The 22,056-nt window shown below is 44.6% G+C and overlaps 1 protein-coding gene and 1 pseudogene across 1 annotated transcript; both read right to left on the bottom strand.

Moving 5' to 3' along the window:
- Positions 1–7,285: 7,285 nt before the first annotated feature.
- On the bottom strand, positions 7,286–12,192 carry LOC119351245 (annotated as a pseudogene).
- A 1,203-nt stretch (positions 12,193–13,395) lies between these two features.
- Positions 13,396–19,480, bottom strand: LOC119362951 (protein Rf1, mitochondrial-like). Its single transcript, XM_037628236.1, has 3 exons — positions 16,233–19,480; positions 15,504–15,601; positions 13,396–14,823 (listed from the first exon to the last, which is right to left on the bottom strand). The coding sequence occupies exon 1, from the start codon at positions 19,113–19,115 to the stop codon at positions 16,638–16,640; it is 2,478 nt and encodes an 825-aa protein (XP_037484133.1). The 5' UTR covers positions 19,116–19,480; the 3' UTR covers positions 13,396–14,823; positions 15,504–15,601; positions 16,233–16,637.
- Between the last annotated feature and the right edge of the window lie 2,576 nt (positions 19,481–22,056).

Below are 22,056 nucleotides of genomic sequence, written 5' to 3'. Positions count from 1 at the left end.
GTATCCAATACCCAAGTGCTACCAGGAGTACTAGCGAGGTACACATTAATAACACGTATATACTTTGTTGAGGTTGCCAGCCTTCTTATCTACCATGCATTTGGGGTAATTCCGCTACCAGTGACCGTTCCCCTTACAATAGAAGCACTTAGTCTCGGGTTTGGGTTCAACCTTGGGTTCCTTCACTGGAGCGGCAACTGGTTTGCCATCCATGAAGTTTCCCTTCTAGCCCTAGCCCTTCTTGAAACCAGTGGTCTTGTTAAACCATCAACACTTGATGCTCCTTCTTGATTTCTACCCTTTACGGTCTTAAGCACCGCGAACAGCTCCGGGATCAACTCCATCCCTTGCACGTCATAGTTCATCACGAAGATCTAGTAGCTTAGTGATAGTGGCTAGAGAACTCTATCAATCACTATCTTATCTGGAAGTTTAACTCCCACTTGATTTAAGTGATTGTAGCACCCAGACATTCTGAGCACATGCTCACTAGTTGAGCTATTCTCCTCCATCTTGTTGGCTAAAGAACTTGTCAGAGGTCTCACACCTCTCAACACGGGCATGAGCCTGAAATCCCAATTTTAGCTCTTGGAACATCTCATATGTTCTATGGCGTTTAAAACGTCATTGGAATCCCGATTCTAAGCCGTAAAGTATGATGCACTAAACTATCAAGTAGTCATCAGGACGTGTCTGTCAGGTGTTCACAACATCCACAGATGACGTTGTAGGGGTTTGCACATCGAGCGGTGCATCAAAGACGTAAGCCTTATGTGTAGCAGTGAGGACACTCCTCGGACTACGGACCCAGTCCGCATCATTGCTTACAATATCTTTCAACTTAATCTTTCTCTAGGAACATATTGAAACAGGGAGCTACAACGTGAGCTATTTATCTACAACATATTTGCAAAGGCAATTTAGACTATGTTCATGATAATTGAGTTCATCTAATGAACTCCCACTCAGATAGACATCCCTCTAGTCATCTAAGTGAAACATGATCCGAATCGACTAGGCCGTGTCCGATCATCACGTGAGACGGACTAGTCATCAACGGTGAACATCTCATGTTGATCGTATCTTCTATACGACTCATGTTCGACCTTTCGGTCTTCCGTGTTCCGAGGCCATGTCTGTACATGCTAGGCTCGTCAAGTCAACCTAAGTGTTTTTTGCTGTGTAAATCTGGCTTACACCCGTTGTATTCGAACGTTAGAATCTATCACACCCGATCATCACGTGGTGCTTCGAAACAACGAACCTTCGCAACGGTGCACAGTTAGGGGGAACACCTTTCTTGAAATTTTAGTGAGGGATCATCTTATTTAAGCTATCGTCGTTCTAAGCAAATAAGATGTAAAACATGATAAACATCACATGCAATCAAATAGTGACATGATATGGCCAATATCATTTTGCTCCTTTTGATCTCCATCTTCGGGGCTCCATGATCATCGTTGTCACCGGCATGACACCATGATCTCCATCATCATGATCTCCATCATCGTGTCTTCTTGAAGTTGTATCGTCATTTATTACTTCTACTATTATGGCTAACGCTTTAGCAATAAAGTAAAGTAATTACATGACGTTTATGTTGACACGCAGATCATAAATAAATTAAGACAACTCCTATGGCTCCTGCCAGTTGTCATACTCATCGACATGCAAGTCGTGATTCCTATTACAAGAACATGATCAATCTCATACATCACATATATCATTCATCACATCCTTTTGGCCATATCACATCACAAGGCATATGCTGCAAAAACAAGTTAGATGTCCTCTAATTGTTGTTGCAAGTTTTTACGTGGCTGCTATAGGTTTCTAGCAAGAACGTTTCTTACCTACGCGAAAACCACAACGTGATATGCCAATTTCTATTTATCCTTCATAAGGACCCTTTTCATCGAATCCGATCCGACTAAAGTGGGAGAGACAGACACCCGCTAGCCACCTTATGCAACTAGTGCATGTTAGTCGGTGGAACCAGTCTCACGTAAGAGTACGTGTAAGGTCGGTCCGGGCCGCTTCATCCCACGATGCCGCCGAATCAAGATAAGACTAGTAACGGCAAGTAAATTGACAATGTCGACGCCCACAACTGCTTTGTGTTCTACTCGTGCATAGAAACTACGCATAGACCTAGCTCTGATACCACTGTTGGGGATCGTAGCAGAAATTCAAAATTTTCTACGCATCACCAAGATCAATCTATGGAGTAATCTAGCAACGAGGGGAAGGAGAGTACATCTACATACCCTTGTAGATCGCTAAGCGGAAGCGTCCAAGTGAACGGGGTTGATGAAGTTGTACTCGTCGTGATCCAAATCACCGATGATCCTAGTGCCGAACGGACGGCACCTCCGTGTTCAACACACATACAGCCTGGTGACGTCTCCTACACCTTGATCCAGCAAGGGGAGAAGGAGAGGTTGGGGAAGACTCCATCCAGCAGCAGCACGACGGCGTGGTGGTGGTGGAGGAGCGCGGGACTCCAGCAGGGCTTCGCCAAGCACTACGAGAGACGAGGAGGGAGAGAGGTAGGGCTGCGCCAACAGGGAGAGCAAATCACACCCGTTGGGCAGCCCCATACCTCAAGTATATATTGGGGGAGGGGAGGGGCTGCGCCCCCACCTAGGTTTCCACCCCTAGGGGTGGCGGCCAGCCCTAGATCCCATCTAGGGGGCGGCCAAAGGGGGAGAGAGGGGGGCGCACCACTAGGTGGGCCTTAGGCCCATCTGAGCCTAGGGTTTCCCCCTTTTCCCTTCTCTCTTTGCCTTGGGCCCTGGTGGGGGGCGCACCAGCCCACCTGGGGCTGGTCCCCTCTCACACTTGGCCCACGCAGCCTTCTGGGACAGGTAGCCCCACCTGGTGGACCCCCGGGACCCTCCCGGTGGTCCCGGTACGTTACCGATAGCACCCGAAACTTTTCCGGTGACCAAAAAAGGACTTCCCATATATAAATCTTTACCTCCGGACCATTCCGGAACTCCTCGTGATGTCCGGGATCTCATCCGGGACTCCGAACAACATTCGGTAACCGTGTACATACTTTCCCTATAACCCTAGCGTCATCGAACCTTAAGTGTGTAGACCCTACGGGTTCGGGAACCATGCAGACATGACCGAGACACCTCTCCGGCCAATAACCAACAGCGGGATCTGGATACCCATGTTGGCTCCCACATGTTCCACGATGATCTCATCGGATGAACCACGATATCGAGGATTCAATCAATCCCGTATTCAATTCCCTTTATCCATCGGTACAATACTTGCCCGAGATTCGATCGTCGGTATCCAGATACCTTGTTCAATCTCGTTACTGGCAAGTCTCTTTACTCGTTCCGTAACACATCATCCCGTGATCAACTCCTTGGTCACATTGTGCACATTATGATGATGTCCTACCGAGTGGGCCCAGAGATACCTCTCCGTTTACACGGAGTGACAAATCCCAGTCTCGATTTGTGCCAACCCAACAGACACTTTCGGAGATACCTGTAGTGTACCTTTATAGCCACCCAGTTACGTCGTGACGTTTGGCACAAGCACTCCTACGGTATCCGGGAGTTGCACAATCTCATGGTCTAAGGAAATGATACTTGACATTAGAAAAGCTTTAGCATACGAACTACACGATCTTTGTGCTAGGCTTAGGATTGGGTCTTGTCCATCACATCATTCTCCTAATGATGTGATCCCGTTATCAACGACATCCAATGTCCATGGTCAGGAAACCATAACCATCTATTGATCAACGAGCTAGTCAACTTTACTAGGGACATGGTGTTGTCTATGTATCCACACATGTATCTGAGTTTCCTATCAATACAATTCTAGCATGGATAATAAACGATTATCATGAACAAGGAAATATAATAATAACCAATTTATTATTGCCTCTAGGGCATAGAACTAAATAAAGAAAGAGAGTGTTGAGTATCATATTATGATACCGTATCATATTAAATGCTATGCTACTATGTGTCATGTATGACAATAAATAAGGTTACCTATAATACTAGTATATGATATTGTGCATTATAGAGGTATTATCATACCTTAGTATCATGTGCATGATACTAAGGCTGGCCATAGTGGGGGTAACATAAGTAGTAACATGCACTTGGGACTCACAAACATGCTTATGTGGCAGTCAATTAAAGAAGAGAAAGATGGTTATAGTAACATAGGTAGATACCGTAACATAATAAATGTTACGCTACTATGTGCCATGCATGGCAATAAATGTGACCACCTATGATACTAATCTATGTTACTATGCAGTATGGATGTAGTATTATACACTAGTATCATATGAATGATACTAGTATATGATACTTCCCACTATGACCAGCCTAAGGTATGATACTACCCATTACAAGCAGCCTAAAATAATTAAAACAAGAACAATTGCGCTCCCTCTAACTCCTCCCTCCGGCGAGGCTGTGGGTTCTCTTGGCCGCTCAGACAGCGAAGAGGTGGGAGAACCCAGGCTCTCTGCCTCCGCTATAGTTAAGGCTTAGGATTAGTGTGTCCCGTGACAACATTTGGAATAATTTCGCCCAAATCCTAGCTCATCTTGACAGTGTCTTTAGCAGTGAACTCAGAACAAGGTTGGATGCTTGAGGATGTCTGTTTTGTTCTTCTACCTCCATGACATGTGGTGGACCTGGGTTTCGAGGAGCAGGGGAATGGGATGATCCCAGTCGATGCACCATACCGACAAATGGCCTAGCCGGCGGCAGACCTCTTCTTCGATTCTGAAAGCCCTCATGAGCGATGGTGCTTCTTCGTGTCCGACGGCGACAATTGGTGAGGACTGCAGTTGCTGAAATTTCAAAGGACTTCAATGTAGTTCTCTTTTTTTGTGGGGAGTTCTCCTACAAATGATTATGGGCATATGTCCTCTCTCGTTGTCTCGTGGTTTGCGCAGATGCATGTTGCAATTTGATATTCGTTCAGTGGTATGTCAAAATTTCTCAAAAAGAAGGAAAAGAATGCTCGAGCTTGAAGCACACACCATGACACCAAGGCATGCCGACTCGAAATCTTCCCGTTTTAGAGCGATAGAAGGGACATGGATCTTGAATGGCATCACCAGATCTCATAGATATCCATTGGTAATTTGTTGTTCTTAATAGTGACATGTGGAGCAAAGCATAAAAACCATGACGTATTTTATTTTGCAGTTTTCAAGTGGTCGGCAAAGAGGCCTGTGTGCCCTGAAAATGTGTACGTAGATGAACCTCATCTTTGTAATTGATCAATGGTGCATCAAACAATAGTTACTAGGAAAGAAAATAAAAGTGAAAAAAGGAAGGATATGATGGCAGCAACAACTGAATCTCTCTGCATGGTTGTCAAAGACAGATGCTGGCAAATGGAAATACTGGAGTCTGAAAAAAGATGGCCCAGGTAAAATTTACAGGACAATAGCTAATTTTTTATTAAAAAAAACTAAATCCTCCAGTCCAATGACAAGCAAATACTTGTGCCTACGAAACTCTATCCTCGTCATAGGACAGAACAATTTCATAACCTTTTGAACAATCTAAGACTAGCTAATACAGTGACTATAAAAGCACTGTTAATATGTCTAGAAGAAAACGAGCATTGAGCGGCCATACATGTCTAAAAATGCGAGCACTGTTAATAAAATGGCTATAAAATATGGCAAGAACACTTTCTACGAGAAACTCTGAGAAAATATTTACAGAAGGTACATGTTGGAGCAACGTCAGATGACCAGAAGTGCCAATTTCACTAACCAATACATTGGATGACAAGATTCTGCAAGGATGAAACAATCATTATACATCCAAATATAGGTCCATAGCCTTATTTTCTATTTGCTTCTTTGATTTCAGATGCAAATCTACTCACAGCATATATAGAGGGCAATTATGTTCACTTAGAACTCACCAGGCTTTTATTCTTGGAAGGATCGCTTGGGGTATAATCACAGCACAAGCCATTCCATGCAGAAGATGTAAGGGCAAATGGATCACCCAGCAAGTTTCTCATCACAGAAACTTCATCTAGAGAAAATGTGCATGTTCAGTGAGCAAGACAAAAAACAGTGTTCTTACCCAAAAAGATGAAAAATAGCACATGCATTCCAAAACTAAATTCGACAGAACATCAACATTAGACAGGTAATGTGGTAGATGTGTCCAGTTATCGCTAATGGTATAAGGCAAGAACATAAGTGCATCTATCAGTTATGATGTCGAGATGTTTCGTACTCCTGCATTTGGGCTTTAATCTGAATATGGAGCGTATGCCAAGACGCTTCAGAGATGTGATCTGCCTCTCCCAAGGAGTTGCAGCAGCCCACTGCAGAATGATTTTGTTTTTAGCAGGGATGACATGTAAATTACCTTCAGTTTTTTCCTTTTGCAGCAATAAGACTTTATTTCTCAAATGATAACCATGTCATTTGCAAGTAACTGAGAGATAGTCAGGGAAAGAACTTTCCCAAAACCAGATAATCTAGTACTATAAGAGTGGCTAGCTAAGCAATCAGGTACCAAGTTTTGTTAGAGGGTCTACAAAAGATGATGGTCTTTCTTAGAAGCTGTCCATCCAGTTTCACCGGATAATTGGAGCTGGTAAAATTTATTGTTATTTTTATCTTGTGAAATGTCAAAGCATAATGTTTCTGCAACTTCATTATTTTAATGATAACAAGAATAAATTGTGGATTTTCTTACATTATTTTTTAATTAGGTAGTGGTACAACTAGAGCTATGTATCAAACCATAGGAAAATTACACCATTACACAGGAGACTGAATGGAAGTTCAAATTTCATGTACACAGGTTTCAAAGCCTCAAGATTCTTCAGGTAGTAAAATCATCAAACTCTTGATGCTGGGGGGTTCAGTTAACGCCAAACAGCTTGATAATGTAGAATAGTCCGTCGATTTCACTATAATTGCCTTCGGGCCAACATGCACTTGATATGCAGAGGTTCAGAGAACTCCAAATAGCTTGATAAACTCAGGGATAACATCCTCCCGAATATTAGTAAGCTTTCACCATTAGCAAACACATCACACCAAATGGCCCATGCGTGGAGGTGGAAAGCGGATTAGGAGCGATGTCCATAGGATGCACGCCCAGCAGCTAAGCACCGACCAGAACACCATGGTGGCAGTGTGGCACCATCACCCAGCTCAATCTTGGTGTGCGAGCGGATGAAAGACTTGGCAACATCATTGAGAGGGAGCTCCAAACCAAGCGAACATGTATCTGCTGAGTCCACTTTATCAACTAACTGCATCGAAGAATTGGTACTTTACAGGGAGCAACTGTATTTGTTCCCGATATTTCCCTTCCCCTGAAAACAGAGACAACAACAACGAACTAGTTGAAGCTTCAAGTTGGGCGTTCTTCCCATCAATTTTAGACATATAATTTCCGGCCTTTAGAATCTCCCCCTTTTCCAGTAATGTTCTGATGATATCATTTAAAAGACGAGAGCTCAGAACACAGCCACTCTTCTCCATTGATGAGAAGATATTGTCAGCTTCTTCCATTAATCCTTCTTTTAGTAGACTTTGTATCATTGTGCCGTAAGTAGGAGAATTAGGTACCAAGCCACTAGCTGATATTGCAGCAAACAAATCTTTAGCTTCTTGTCTTCTACGAACCTTGTACATTGCATCAATCATGGTATTGAGTGTTGTGATATCCAATTTCACATTCATTGCACCTAATTTCTGAAATAGGACGATTGCTTCGTCGGTGCAATCATTTCTACAAAGTCCCCCAAGAATTATGTTGTATGTGGACAAGCTCACTGTTGTTCCGCATTCGACCATCTCATGGAGCATTTTCTTTGCAGCAACTGTTCTCCCAGCACGAAACAGTCCATTCAGTATGGTGCTATACGTAATAGTTGTAGGTTTAACTTTCTTATGCAATATTTCTCTGAACAGATTCAACCCATCATCGGTCCTTCCAATCTTACAATAGCCATTGGCAGAAAACACAAGATCAGTAATTGTTGCTTCAATAAAAGTTTGTTGTCCTGGAGAGGAAGAAATGAAGCATTCCCTTACAAAAAGGAAGCAATTTGGGGCTAAGGTAGATCAGTGCGTGTTACCTTCTTCACAATGGTCCAGTAATTTCGTTCTTACAGAATACTAGAATAGGAACAGAACATGGGTCGGCGTTATCTTTTCTTTTCCCATACAAGTAACTGTCTGCTTAAGTTCTTAGAAACACCAAAAACTGTTCACATAAACATAAAGGAACAAATAAAAAATTACTAAACCCCTTATAACTAGCAACAGGATGACCTCTAAATCTGTAGCAAACAAAGCATGGAACAAGAGAAACCTGCTATCATGTTTCTTCTGCAACCATTACTATGCAAACGATGTCAAATTACTACAGCTTTCATAAAGCTTTACAGGTAAACATTGCCAAGAGAAACACCAAATAACTACATAGAAACATTTTTTGCAAAGCCATGGACATAATTAAATGATGCACTGAACTACACATCAAATTCTGCTATGAAATGGCCAAAGCCAAACTTACACAAAGGTTTGCTTACCCAAAGACATAATTAAATTCAGCTTGTGTTAAGGTTTGCTTACCCAAAAACCGTGGGAGCTTAGTTATTATCAACTTTTCAATCAATGAGCTTGTACTGAAGTTTCTGCACAAGTTTTATAACAAATTGGATATTCCTCGTGTCAAGCGATGTGTTCAAGCTTGCTGTTTAGTTCAGATCTGCAGCCTCTTGCTCCATTTTCAAAGGTGGCACGTATCTTCGTTTGGAGGGGAGGGTTTCTGGGCTGGGGATCCTGTTTAGCTCTGTTCTTTCGCCCCTCTTGCTTTGCAGATTCTCCTCTAATCTTGTACACCCATCTGCTTGTTTTTCAATAAAGATTTACCATTCAGGCCTTCCCTACAGATTTCGGTTAAAAATTCATGTTACAAAAGATTGCATTTGTATTCATTGCGCTTCTTCTGGAAAGAACACATATCGATACCTTCCCTGTTGGCAAGCAAAAACCGTTATTCCAAAAATTGCAACCATTTGAGTTAGATAACTCAGTCCACCTTTCCTCGTCCAACAAAGATTAAAAGATTCACAGATACTTCACATTCTAGCGGTTTCAACACACCAAAAGATGCAGTCAATGAAATAATGAAGGACCGACTTTCCACAAGCAGGTAACTTGCATTTCTTATACCAACAACTCAACTGTACCTTCTGAGCAGTTAAGATCATAAACAATGTATCAAGTACTCAACTGTGGTTCACTCCACTAAAAAGTTGATACTTTGCAGGGAGCAAGAGTATGTGCTCCTGATATTTGCCTCCCCTTGAAAAGAGGGACATCAGCAATGAAGTAGTTGAAGCTTCAAGCAAAATAGTCTTCCCATCAACTTTAGACATATATTTTCCGGCCTTGTCTATCTCCCCTTTTTCCAATAACGTTCTGATGATATAATTTAAAAAACGAGAGCTAGGAGCACAACCACTCTTCTCCATTGATGAGAACATACTGTCAGCTTCTTCCACCGCTCCTTCTTTTAGAAGATTTTGTATCATTACTCCGTAAGTAGAAGCATTAGGCACCAACCCGCTGGCTGGTAATGCAGCAAACAAATCACTAGCTTCTTCTCTTCTTTGAACCTTGTAGAATGCATTAAGCATGGTATTGAGTGTTGTGATATTGAACTTCACATTCATTGCACACAATTTCTGGAATAGGACGATCGCTTCATCTGCGCAATTATTTCTACAAAGTCCTCCAAGAATTATATTATATGTAGAAATGCTCACCATTATTCCACTTTCGATCATCTCATGGAACACTTTCTTTGCAGCAGCAGATCTCCCAGCACAAAATAACCCATCCAGTATGGTGCCATATGTAACAGTTGTAGGTTTAACTTTCTTATGCAACATTTCTGTGAACAGATTCAACCCATCATCGATCCTTCCACTTTTACAATATCCACTGACAAGTGTACTATAGGTAATGACATCAGGCTCAACGACAGCTGATACCATGGCATCAAATACACCACATGCTTTCTCCATCTCACCGACTAGGCAATATCCGTCAATCAGCGTATTAAACATAATGATGTCAGGTCTCTCACCTATGTCTTTAACCAAGTCAAAGATATGGTGTGCATCCATAACCCTTCCTTCTTTGCATAGACTGTCTACTATTGAACTGAAGAATGCAATGTTTGGACAAGGACTACCTTTGTTCATCATTTCATATACCAACTCCTTTGCTTTCACCAAATCGCCATGTGTACAGAAACCCTGAATTAGGGAGTGATAAACAACTGTGCCTGGTTGTACTCCCGTACCAATCATCTCACTGAACTTATCCATAGCATCAGCTAGCTTACCCATTCTGCAAAGTGCAGATACTAGAGTTGAATAGGTGAATACATCCGGACTGTGGCCGACACCGGCGCGGTGGCGCCTGTGGGTGCCACCTGGCCTTCTGAGAGGGCATCGGGGGCTACCCTTCCTCTCGCCTCGTCGTGTACCGGTGGAAACCCTTGGCAGCAGCGTCGTCATCGTCCCGATCCTTCTTGGAGGTGTTGATAGGTGCCGGCGCTTCGGAGTCTTGGAGCCTAGTGGAAGATCCCGGTGGGTGCAGCGATCGCGAGGCTTCTTCGTTTTTGTTGATCCGCCGTTGTCGGCATTTGTTTCTTTTGCTCTTTCTCTGTCGTTTCTTTTGGGCGTGACTGTGCTGCTTCCGCCCCAGCACCTATCTCTGTATGGTTCGGTTGGTTGCTTTGTATACAAAGCGGGGGGAAACCCTTTTTCGGTAATACATCCGGACTCAGTCCGTGTCCCCGCATTTCAGTAAGTATGAGAACAGCTTCATCTATCAGTCCTCGTTTAGCATATGCATCAATTAATATGTTGAAAACCTGGCGGTTGGCCACAATACCGTTGCCTTTCATTGAATTAAAGAGACTCATCATATCAACAAAGCTTTCTTCATTGCCATACCCATGAAGAAGAATACCGTAGGTGATGATATTAGGCTTATTGCCCTTTGCAGCCATGGAAAAGAAATTTTCTGTAGCTTCTTTGCTTTTTCCATGCTTGCAAAGGTAGGCCATGAACGAGTTCCAAGTGACAATATTTGGTATAAGGCCCCTGCCTGTCATTTCTCTGAACATTTTCGTCGCCTCTTTCCACCGGCCCAAAGTGGAATATCCATGGATCATGCTAGTATATGTCACCCTATCCGGTTGAACACTGTTATCAACCATTCGCCGAAGGAACAACTCTGCCTTACCCATTGCTCCAGCCTTGCACAATGCATCTATAGCTATACGTCACCACATTAGGCACAACCCCTTGCCGCATCATTTCATGGAATAGATTGCATGCCTTGTCTACTTCACCTTCCTTAAAAAAGCCATAGATGACCGTGCTATAAGCCACCACGTCGGGGGAGCAACCATCTCCTTTTGCCATCACATGGAGCAGGTCGAGCGCTTGCTGGCTCCTTCCTTCTTCGCATAAGCTCTTCAGAACTATGTTATATGAGAACTTATCAGGCACACAGCCGAGCACAGACATCCTATGAAGCAGCACGTTTACTGCTTCATCTGCCGTTTCGCGCAGCAGAGGCACTTGAGGACGGTGTTGGCGACGACCTCATTTGTTTTGAGGCTGGTCCTTAGGAGGCGGCCGAAGTAGAACAAGCCCTAGGTCCGGACGACGCACGTGGCAGCAGCAGTTCATCAGAATGCTGTAGGTGCGGACTGTGGGCGGCGCCACCCGCCGGCCGGCTTCTTCTCGCCATACGCGGTTGAAGAACGTGAGGGCAAGGGAGGGGCCGTCTCTGCAGGCGTCGGAGTCTGGCGCACGGGCACGAGCGAGGGCGGCAAGGAAGCTGTTCAGGGCTTGGTCGGGGACCGGAGTGGACTGCTGTAGCAATTGGTCGAACAGGTGGTGTGCGTCTTCCGGGATGAGCGTCCCGGCGCGGACACGCTCTGTAGCAGCGGCAAAGGCGGCGTGCGGAGACCAGGAGCGTGAGGGCGGCGGGGTGGGAGTGAAGGAGGAGGTGGAGGCTGGACATCGACGGCGGGGGAGGCGGGACGGGCGCTGTGCGCGTACTGGACGGGACTGATATAGCTTTGCTTTGCTTTGCTTGTGGAGGCAGATCATACTGTCATATACCACTCCTATATTTTTCTATCACGCCAAGATCTAATATTTTTTGAGGCAAATCAATATGTATGATTTTCAAATTGAAAATGTCAATAATTTAAATGATACTTGTAGTCAAGATCTAAGATTTTGACTGAAGGCCTGTGCAATGCGTCACTTTATTTATGATGTGGAAGGAGTAAGATTAATTGTACGACCGTATGTCGTTATCTAGAATAATGAGTCTCTTCTCACAACTAGTGTAATAGGAAACACGGCTAGGGTTCCTCTCATCGATTGGGTGGCTAACACGTCAAGATTCGTGTGGCCAACTCGTTGCGCGCTGCCGTCCTCGTCATCGGTAAGGGCAAGGCGTGGGGCGGGCGGACCGGGATGGCGCCCGTTGCTGACACGGTCGTGCGCATGGCGGCGGAGGAGGAAGCCGAGCGGTAGGAGGTGGCGAATCCAAGTTGCCATGGCCCATACATGCCCTTTCATTGCTAGAGGGACCATGACGACAGTGACGGGGCGGACGGCGAGGAAGGTCCCGTCGGCCAGGAAGGCCATGCACACGAGGTTACCACCTACTCTCTCCGTTTTAAAATAGATGACTCAACTTTATACTAATTTTAGTACAAAGTTGGGTCATCTATTTTGGAACGGAGGGAGTAGCACCTTGAGCGGTTTGCATGAAATTTATTTGGTTTGCATGAAATTTTTCCTTCTGGTTCAATTTTCATTTGAAATACCGGCGGACTTTTTGGGCACGCAGTTGAGTGACTAGCTCTCATATCCGCGTCAGCAAAAGGATGGTGTGTACGATATAAGAGATGCCATTGAAGATGCCCTAATATCATATCTAAATTTGCATGGCGGTCAAAACTTAATTTTGAAGATGCCCTAATATCATATCTAAATTCGCATGGCGGTCAGAACTTAATTTCTGGGATTATAGCCGTTATAGGCTTGGCAAATACGGGTCTGCACCCGCTGAATACCTAAAACGCAAATCACGCGTGCGGGAACGCATCTTTCCGCCCCTGAAGTTTCCCCACCGCGGTGGATGCCTCACGCGAATCTAGTCGCCTGTCCCTGTCACCACTCCCTTGGCTGCCCGGAGGCCCGCCCCCATTCCCGCCGCCTAAACGGGTTGCCACCGGATTCGAGCTCCCCGCCGGCGTATCTGCTCCACCTGCTCGATTCTGGCCACCCCCAAGCTCCCCGCCACAACCCAATTCCTCGCCACACCGACCGCTCTCGAGCTCCTTCTCATGGTAAGGGATGTTGCAATTGCTTCCACCTTCGTGTCATATAGGTAGGGTTGGGACTAGTGTGTTCCACGCGGACATTTAGAATAATCCCCCCTGATCCCAACCACATCTAGACGGAGCTCCTGTGGTGAACTCGAGGGCGAGCTGTGGAGCTACCATGGATTTCCAAAATCATTAACAACGGGTCTTTCTTCTTTGGGCGAGCTGTGGAGCTACTTTTTGTTTTCTTACATACCATCTGTTTTGACTTTTCTAGTACTTTTGAGGTTAGTCCTCCCCAATCACCATTACAAAGTTTTAGCAATGCGTCGATAGCTGCTAGGGTCTCCAAGAGGCGTCCCCCGAAATAGCTCGTGTTAGCTTAGTGAATTTTTTTCCATTTTTGCTTTTTTAGCATATCGCATTTGTCGGGGTAAGATCAAAACACACACCATGTGATGCCGAGTCAAAAGCTTTCAACTTCAGAGCGATCAAAGGGACCTGCATCGCTGAGATGGCATCGTTGGCTCTCATAAATTTTTTGCATTTCTGCAAGTGGTCGGCAGAGAGGCATGTGCTCCCTGAAAATATGTAAGGAGATGACCCTCACTTTTACAATTGATCAGTGCTGCATTAAACAATAGTTACTGGGAAAGAAAATTAAAGGGAAAAAACGAAGGATAGGATTAGGATTAGGATGGCAACGACAACTTATGGGCTGTTCGGCATCGCTCCGCTCCACAGCTCCCGGAGCGGAGTTGGCGGAGCTGTAGGTCAAAATGGTGAAGTTGCCAGTCACCCGCTCTGCAGATTCCGGGAGCGGACCATTATCGAACAGGGCCTTATTCTCTGTGCAGGGTAGTAAAACACAGATGCTAGCATCCCACAAAAAAAAAAACAGATGCTAGCAAATGGATATACTGGATTAAGCCACCGTGATTTATCAGTCCGAAAAAGAAGGCCCAAGTAAACTTTATACAGTACAATAGCTAAATTATATAAAAAGAATAAGTAAATCCTCCAGTTCAATGACAAGCAAATACTTGTTCGTACGATAAACACGTTCCTCATCACATGAGAGAACAATTTGGTAACCTAATAAGAATAGTTCTGAAGAGCATATTAGCTCAGTAAACATAAAAATCTTGCAGTAGGTAACTAGGGCTGAATTTGGCAATTATTTCCTAAACAAAAATTGAGATTGCATAATACAAACTTTTAAGACCTTAAATATATTATCAGGTGCAACCCATGCATAAGATGTAGACTGACAGCCTGGCTTTGGTTAGGGCACCATATCAGCATGACGAATTCTCCCGAAATCATGATTGACACACTGCTGCTTTGTGGGTGAATCTACATCACAGACGAAGAAATAGCATATTTAAGGGGCTCTGTGCTGCACAGTTTGGAAACACGGAGTCAGATCAGGAAGGACACATACATACACATAAGTGATGGCAAAAAATCAGGTATTGATCCTGGGAGATTGAGGTGAGATAGATCCCTCGAAATGCAAAGTAACACGAAGCTCTTAGAAACAAAGGTTTAAGTATGATAGAATAAATTCCCCTGATTTGCACAATGAGCTTTTGCATTGAGATGTTTAGTACTCCCTCCATTCACTTTTGAAGACGTTTTAGACATTTAAGACAGCACCTAAAACAGTTCAATTTCAGCTGTCCTAAACAACTTACAAAAGTGAACGGAGGGAGTACTACTTCAAGCTCAAAAACAAAAAAGAACTCAACTCGAGGTTTGACATGCGTACCATGTTTGAAAAAGTCAGACAAATACTGTTTAACAATAAAATACAAAGATAATTTTAACTTTTTACAAGCATGTAGTTTAAGTTCCTATGGTAATTTGTTAATGTAGTTTAGAAAGAGACATAGCATTGAGCAGTCAATGGCCATAAAGGGCAGCCCGGTGCATATAGCTCCCGCTTGCGCAGGGTCCGGGGAAGGGTCAATGGCCATACATGTCCAGAAATGCAAGCACTGTTAATTCAGAGACTAACAACTAAGGCAAGAATATGTTCTATGAGGAAGTCTGAAAAGATATATTTATAGAACGTACATGTTGGAGCAACGTTAGATGACCAGAAGTGCCAATTTCACTAACCAATCCACTGGATGACAAGATAACAATTTACTTTCTCTTCACAAAAACTTCATCTGGAGAAAAATGTGCAGGTTCAGTTAGCAAGATGAAAAACAATGTTCTCAAGGTATAAATAGCAAGAAAATAACGAGCTCTCATCAGTTATGATGTCGAGATGTTTTATACTCCTGTGTATGGCTTTAATCTAAATATGTATGCCAAGATACTTCAGAGATGTGATCTGCCTCTCCCAAGGAGTTCAGAATGATTTCAGTTTTAGCAGGGATGACATGTAAATTACCTTGAGCTTTGTTAGATGGCCTACAAAAGATGATGGTCTTTCTCAGAAGCTGATCATCCAGCTTTACCAAATTATTGGAGCTGGTATAATTTATGGTTTTTTTATCTAATTAAATGTCAATGCATAATGTTGCTGGAACTTCTAGTTTTTTAATGCTACTACAAGTGAGGAAAGCTTCCTGGAAAAAAATAGAATGATAACAAGAATAAACTGTGGACATACTTACATTTTTTTAATTAGCTAGTGCTACAACTAAAGGTATATATACAAAACCATAAGAAAATTAGATCACTACACAATGCTCATTCTGTCTTTTCTGGGAGTAAATATCCATTCATCATAAACTGGAGGATGTACAGGAGACTGAATGAAAGTTCAAACTTTATGTACACAGGTTTCAATACCTCGAGATCGGTCAGGTAGTAAAATCATCAAGCTCCTGGTGCTGGGGGGTTCAGAGAACGCCAAACAGCTTGATGATGTAGAATAGTTCATTGATTTTACTATAACTGCCATCGGCCCAAAACACACTTGATATGCTGAGGTTCAGAGAACTCCAAATAGCTTGATATCTTTTACCATTAGCAAACACATCACACACCAGATGGCCCATGCGTGGAGGTGGCGTACAGATTAGGATTTAGGAGCGATGTCCATACGATACACGCCCAGCAGCTAAGCACCGACCAGAACACCATGGTGGCAGTGTGGCACCATCACCCAGCTCAATCTTGGTGAGGCACTTGTCCACACCGTTGAGAGGGAGGAGCTCCAAACCACACGAACACTTATCTGCTGATTCCAGTGCATCAACTAACTCCACCGAAGAATTGGTATTTTACAGGGAGCAATTGTATTTGTTCACGATATTTACCTTTCCCAGAAAACAGAGACCACAACAATGAACAAGTTGAAGCTTCAAGTGAGATGCTCTTGCCATCAACTTTAGACATATAATTTCCGGCCTTGACTATCTCCCCCTTCTCCAATAACGTTCTAATAGTATCATTTAAAAGACGAGAGCAAGGAGCACAACCACTCCTCTCCATTGATAAGAACATACTGTCAGCTTCTTCCACTGATCCTTCTTTTAGAAGATTTCGTATCATTATGCCGTATGTAGAGGCATTGGGCACCAACCCGCTGTCTGATATTGCAGCAAACAAATCTTTAGCTTCTTCTCTTCTCTGAACAGTGTACATTGAATTAATCATGGTATTGAGTGTTGTGATATTGAACTTTACATTAATTGTGTGTAATTTCTGGAACATGACGATTGCTTCGTCGGTGCAATTATTTCTACAAAGTCCTTTAAGAATTATGTTGTATGTGGACAAGCTCACTGTTGTTCCACATCCGATCAACTCATGGAGCATTTTCTTGGCAGCAACGGTTCTCCCAGCACGAAATAATCCATCCAGTATGATGTTATATGTAACAGTTGTAGGTTTAATTTTCTTATGTGACATTTCTCTGAACAGATTCAACCCATCATCGATCCTTCCACTCTTAAAATAACCATTGACAAGTGTATTATATGTAAAGATATCAGGCTCAATGCCGGCTGATATCATGACATCTAGTACACTGACTGCTTTGCCCATCTCACCGACTAGGCAATATCCATCAATCAGCGTATTAAACATAATGATGTCAGATCTCTCCCCTATGTCTTTAACCAAGTCAAAGATATGGTGTGCATCCATAACCCTTCCTTCTTTGCATAGACTGTGTACTATTGAACTGAAGAATGCAATGTTTGGACGAGGAATACCTTTATTCATCATTTCAGAAATCAACTCCTTCGCTTTCACCAAATCACCATGTGTACATAAGCCCTGAACTAGGGAGTGATAAACAACTGTGTTCGGTTGTACTCCCGTCCCAATCATCTCACTGAACTTATTCATTGCATCAGCCAGCCTACCCATTCTGCAAAGTGAAGCTATCACAGTTGAATAGGTGACTACATTTGGATTGACTCCTTGTCCTGGCATTTCAGTAAATATGAGCATAGCTTCGTCCATCATTCCTCGTTTAGCATATGCATCAATTAATATGTTGAAAAATTGGCAGTTGGCTACAATACCGTCGCCTTCCATTGACTTAAAGAGACTCATCATATCAGGAAAGCTTCCTTCATTGGCATACCCATGAAGAAGAGTGGTGTAGGAGATGATATCAGGCTTGTTGCCCTTTGCAGACATGGAATGAAAATTTTCTGCAGCTTCTTTGCTCCTTCCATGCTTGCAAAGGGAGTCAATGAACGAGTTCCAAGTGACAATATCTGGTATAAGACCACTGCCTGTCATTTCTCTGAACAGTTTAGTCGCCTCTTTCCACTGGCCCAAAGTGGAATATCCATGGATCATGCTAGTATATGTCACTTTATTCGGTTGAACGCCGTTATCAACCATCTGCCGAAGGAACAATTCTGCATTGTCCATTGCTCGGGCCTTGCACAATGCATTGATAACCGAGTTATATGTCACCACATTAGGCACAAACCCTTGCTTCGTCATTTCATGGAATAGATTGCAGGCCTTGCCTATTTTTCCTTCCTTAAAGAAGCCATGAATGACGGTGTTATATGTGACCACGTCAGGGGAGCACACACCTTCTTCTTTCGCCATCATCCGGAGCAGGTAGAGCGCCTGCTGGCTCCTGTTATCATCACATAAACTCTTCAGGACAATGGCGTATGAGAAGGCATCAGGCACACACCCCAGCTCGGTCATCGTATGAAGCAGCACTTTCACAGCGTCGTCTGCCCGTTTAGCGCAGCACAGGCACTTGAGGACAGTGTTGGCGACGATCTTGTCTGCCTTCAGGCCCGTCCTTAGGAGGCGGCCGAAGAAGGCGAGCCCAAGTTCCGGACGACGCATGCGGCAGCAGCAGTTCATGAGGACGCCGTAGGTGAAGATGGTCGGCGGCGCCACCCGCATGCCGGCTTCTTCTCGGTAGACACGGTTGAAGAGGGAGAGGGCGAGAGCAGGGCCGTCTCTGCAGGCCTCGGAGGGCGTGGCACGGGTGAGGGCGGCAAGGAATCCGTTGAGGGGGCGGTCGGGGACCGGGGTGGCCTGCTGAAACAATTCGTCGAACAGGTGGTGTGCGTCTTGCGGGCTGAGCGTTCCGTCGCGGACGCGCTCCGTGGCCGCCGCAAAGGCGGCGCGGGGAGACCAGGAGGGTGTGGGTCGTGAGGTGGAAGAGGAGAGGCGGCGGCGGAGGCGGATGCGGGACATGGGCGTGGTGAAGCAGGAGCAGTGGCGGAGGCGGGGGCGGGACATCGGCGAGATGGGAGAGGAGCAGCCGCGGAGGGACGTCGGCTAGGGAGAGGAGGAGTTGCGGAGGCGGAAGCCGGACGTCGGCTAGGAGGAGGACGACGACGATGAGCGGCGGCGGAGGCGGGACGGTCGGCGCGCGAGGGGAGCCGTTACAGTTGCGGGAGCGTGTTCAATTTAGGTCTGCGCTATGGAATACTATGGGATTTATGTTTACATTCAGGAATATGGGATCTTGGCAGCGTTCCAACGAGTATGCCAGGTTACATTCAGAAGAAGGCATCCAACACCCGTCCCTCAGATCGCCGTGTCCGAATTCGTGCAAACTAGCATCAAACTCAGCGCCATGCGTCCCGCTCTAGAATGATCACCGCGCATTCGTGCTGGTTTGGCTGGTTCGGCGCTCTATAGTGTCTAAATCGGACGCCGCATCAAAGAGGAGCCTCCTTCCCTGCTCCGCAGCACTTACGACCGGTCGGTGTCACCGTCACGCCACAACTGGCACGGCAAGGCCGTGGAGGAGGAGGAGCCCTCCCTGGCGAACACGATTGTGCGCGAGCGCCTCCTCCATTACCTCACTATACATTTTTGAATAAAGTGGTGATTTCTCAAAAAAAAATGTTATGTGTGTTTTCCTCCTGTGTAAAAAAAAGCATGCAGGCGCTCTCCAGATTGTGTAGCACATGAGTTGGTACAAATTGATGCTCAGATGCAAGGAGTATATATGATCCTTTGTGTTGGGACCATGTTGTTAGTCATTCGCCTTGTTAAGGCAGGGCGAGTTGCACATTATTGTTCTTTCATAGTGAAGTGTCCAGTTTTAATAATAAAAAACTTCTCTTATAGCTCCTCTGATTTAGAGAATGTTGTTAGAAATCTTGCAAGATTATAACCGTTAGGAATTTTTCGTACATTGGTTGTTTGACTCATAGGATTAGATCTTATAGAAAAAAAATCTAAGGATTTCTTTGTACTACTTCTCATAGGATTTCTAGCATCCACTCAAACATGTTAGAAAGAATTATTTATTTTTCCTATGAAGTGATCAAACAATCCAGAATCTTGTAGAATTGAGATGAGTATGACATTCTAATTCTATGTTTTTCCTATTCCCGCGTTTTGAATCCTACAAATCAAAGGGGCCCTTATGTGTGCTCTTATGTTTTGTTGGCCCGGTCCTTTTTATGGCTGAAAATTTGATACCAATGTTTTATGTACTGCTATTCGCATGTGTGTGTTGGTGCACATTTTATTCCTTCACTTGCTAGTTGCTTGGGATATCTTATTGCACTTGTGACTTAATAATGGTGTGAATCATGTATGGATTTTAATTCTTGTTAGACTATTTTTTGGATTGTTGCATATTATACAACTATTAAAGGGGTCGTGTTGTCGTTTCATTCGTTCGCATGCACCAAAAAAACATGGAAAAGCTTTCAATCAACCGGCCGATCTTTCTCGCTGCATCCGTCGCTCGCGCGGCCGTCAGATCGCGGCCCATTGGTCCACTGGATCGTGAGGGCGCGTGACTCGCATGAAGACTTGGTGCACGTGCTTGGTCCCTACTACCTGGCCAACCCTATTCATTGCAAATAAATTCCGCAACATCTGTAATGTTGCGAAACTTGCTCCGCAACATCACCTACGTTGCATGAATGTGAAGGCAAAAAAAATTCTGCAACATTGCCTTTGTTGCATAAAAGTGGAGACAATTTTTTCTGCAACATCACCACAGTTGCAAAAATTTCTGCAACAATACCATTGTTGCAAAAGTTACATCACGTCTCCGCACAAAGTCTTTGTTTCAGCAACAACCAACTTGTTGCAATTCGTGAAGTCACACGATAACTCTTCAGTGTGGTTTGCAACAAAGTCGTTGTTGTAGAGAGATGACCGTAACAACTAGCTTGTTGCAATTTGTGACGCTCACGTGGGAAGATCTAACGACATGGGAGGTGGTCGAACCTTCCCAAACTTCAACCGACAGACGCGTAGCACGACCCTTGTCTCTGCAACACCGCACTTGTTGCAAAAGGGAGGTGGGGAACGTGGGTGGTACATTGGACGGCCAGCAGCGCGTCCATCCAACGGCCAGCCAGGCGGCGGATGTTTTTAACTAATCCACCGGCCGACGTGTAGCGCAGCCCAAAATTCATCCCAGTTGTCTTTTGCCCAATCTTTGTCTCGTCCACTAGTGCATGAAATTAATTAGTCAAGCAATTAATTACACATATTAATTAGACATGCATTATAAATTAGGGGCTACTACGCATCAGCTGACGGATAACTAGAAAACATTCGCCGTTGGGCGTTGGATTGATGCGGGGAGCCGTCCGATCTACTCATCCATGTGTGTCACCTCTCTTGCAACAAGAGTGGTGTTGCAAAAACATTTTTAACATACGCCGTGTTGTAAAAACCTTTGCAACAGAGGTGATGTTGCAAAAAAAATGCAACAAAGGTCTTGTTACAGAATTATTTTGCAACAAGATTTCTTTTTTGCAACAGAGGACTTGTTACAGAATTTTTCGCAACATAGTTCTTGTTGCAGAAATTTTTTTGCAACAAAGATGATGTTGCAATATTCTTTTTCCCAGGTAGAGGCGGCGAACTGGTAATCGGCGGCAACACACATGCCGGCGACACGGGACGAACGGCGAGGTGCAAAGAAGGGCTGGGGACAAGCAGATCCAGGCAGTGGCAGCCAAGCACAGCTCGACAGCGGCGGTAGAGTCCGGCGACGGGCGAGCCCGATCGCTTCCATGGAGCTTCGGTCCGGCATCGGTGACGTCGCAGGGGCAGTGCCGTTAGATGCAGCGGGGCAACAAGTGTAGCGAGAGGAAGATAGGGAGCAGCAGCAGGGTGCCTCGGCTGCGCGGGCAACAACCCTCAAGGATCCAGATCCTACAACACACAAGTTGTTGTGGTGGGCAAAGAACCTTGCTAT

The sequence above is a fragment of the Triticum dicoccoides genome, chromosome 1A (genome assembly GCF_002162155.2).
Source record: "Triticum dicoccoides isolate Atlit2015 ecotype Zavitan chromosome 1A, WEW_v2.0, whole genome shotgun sequence".
In the NCBI taxonomy this organism is placed as follows: Eukaryota; Viridiplantae; Streptophyta; class Magnoliopsida; order Poales; family Poaceae; genus Triticum; species Triticum dicoccoides.
The sequence above is the reverse complement of the archived record's forward strand: the minus strand, read 5'-3'. Positions and strand labels throughout refer to the sequence as shown.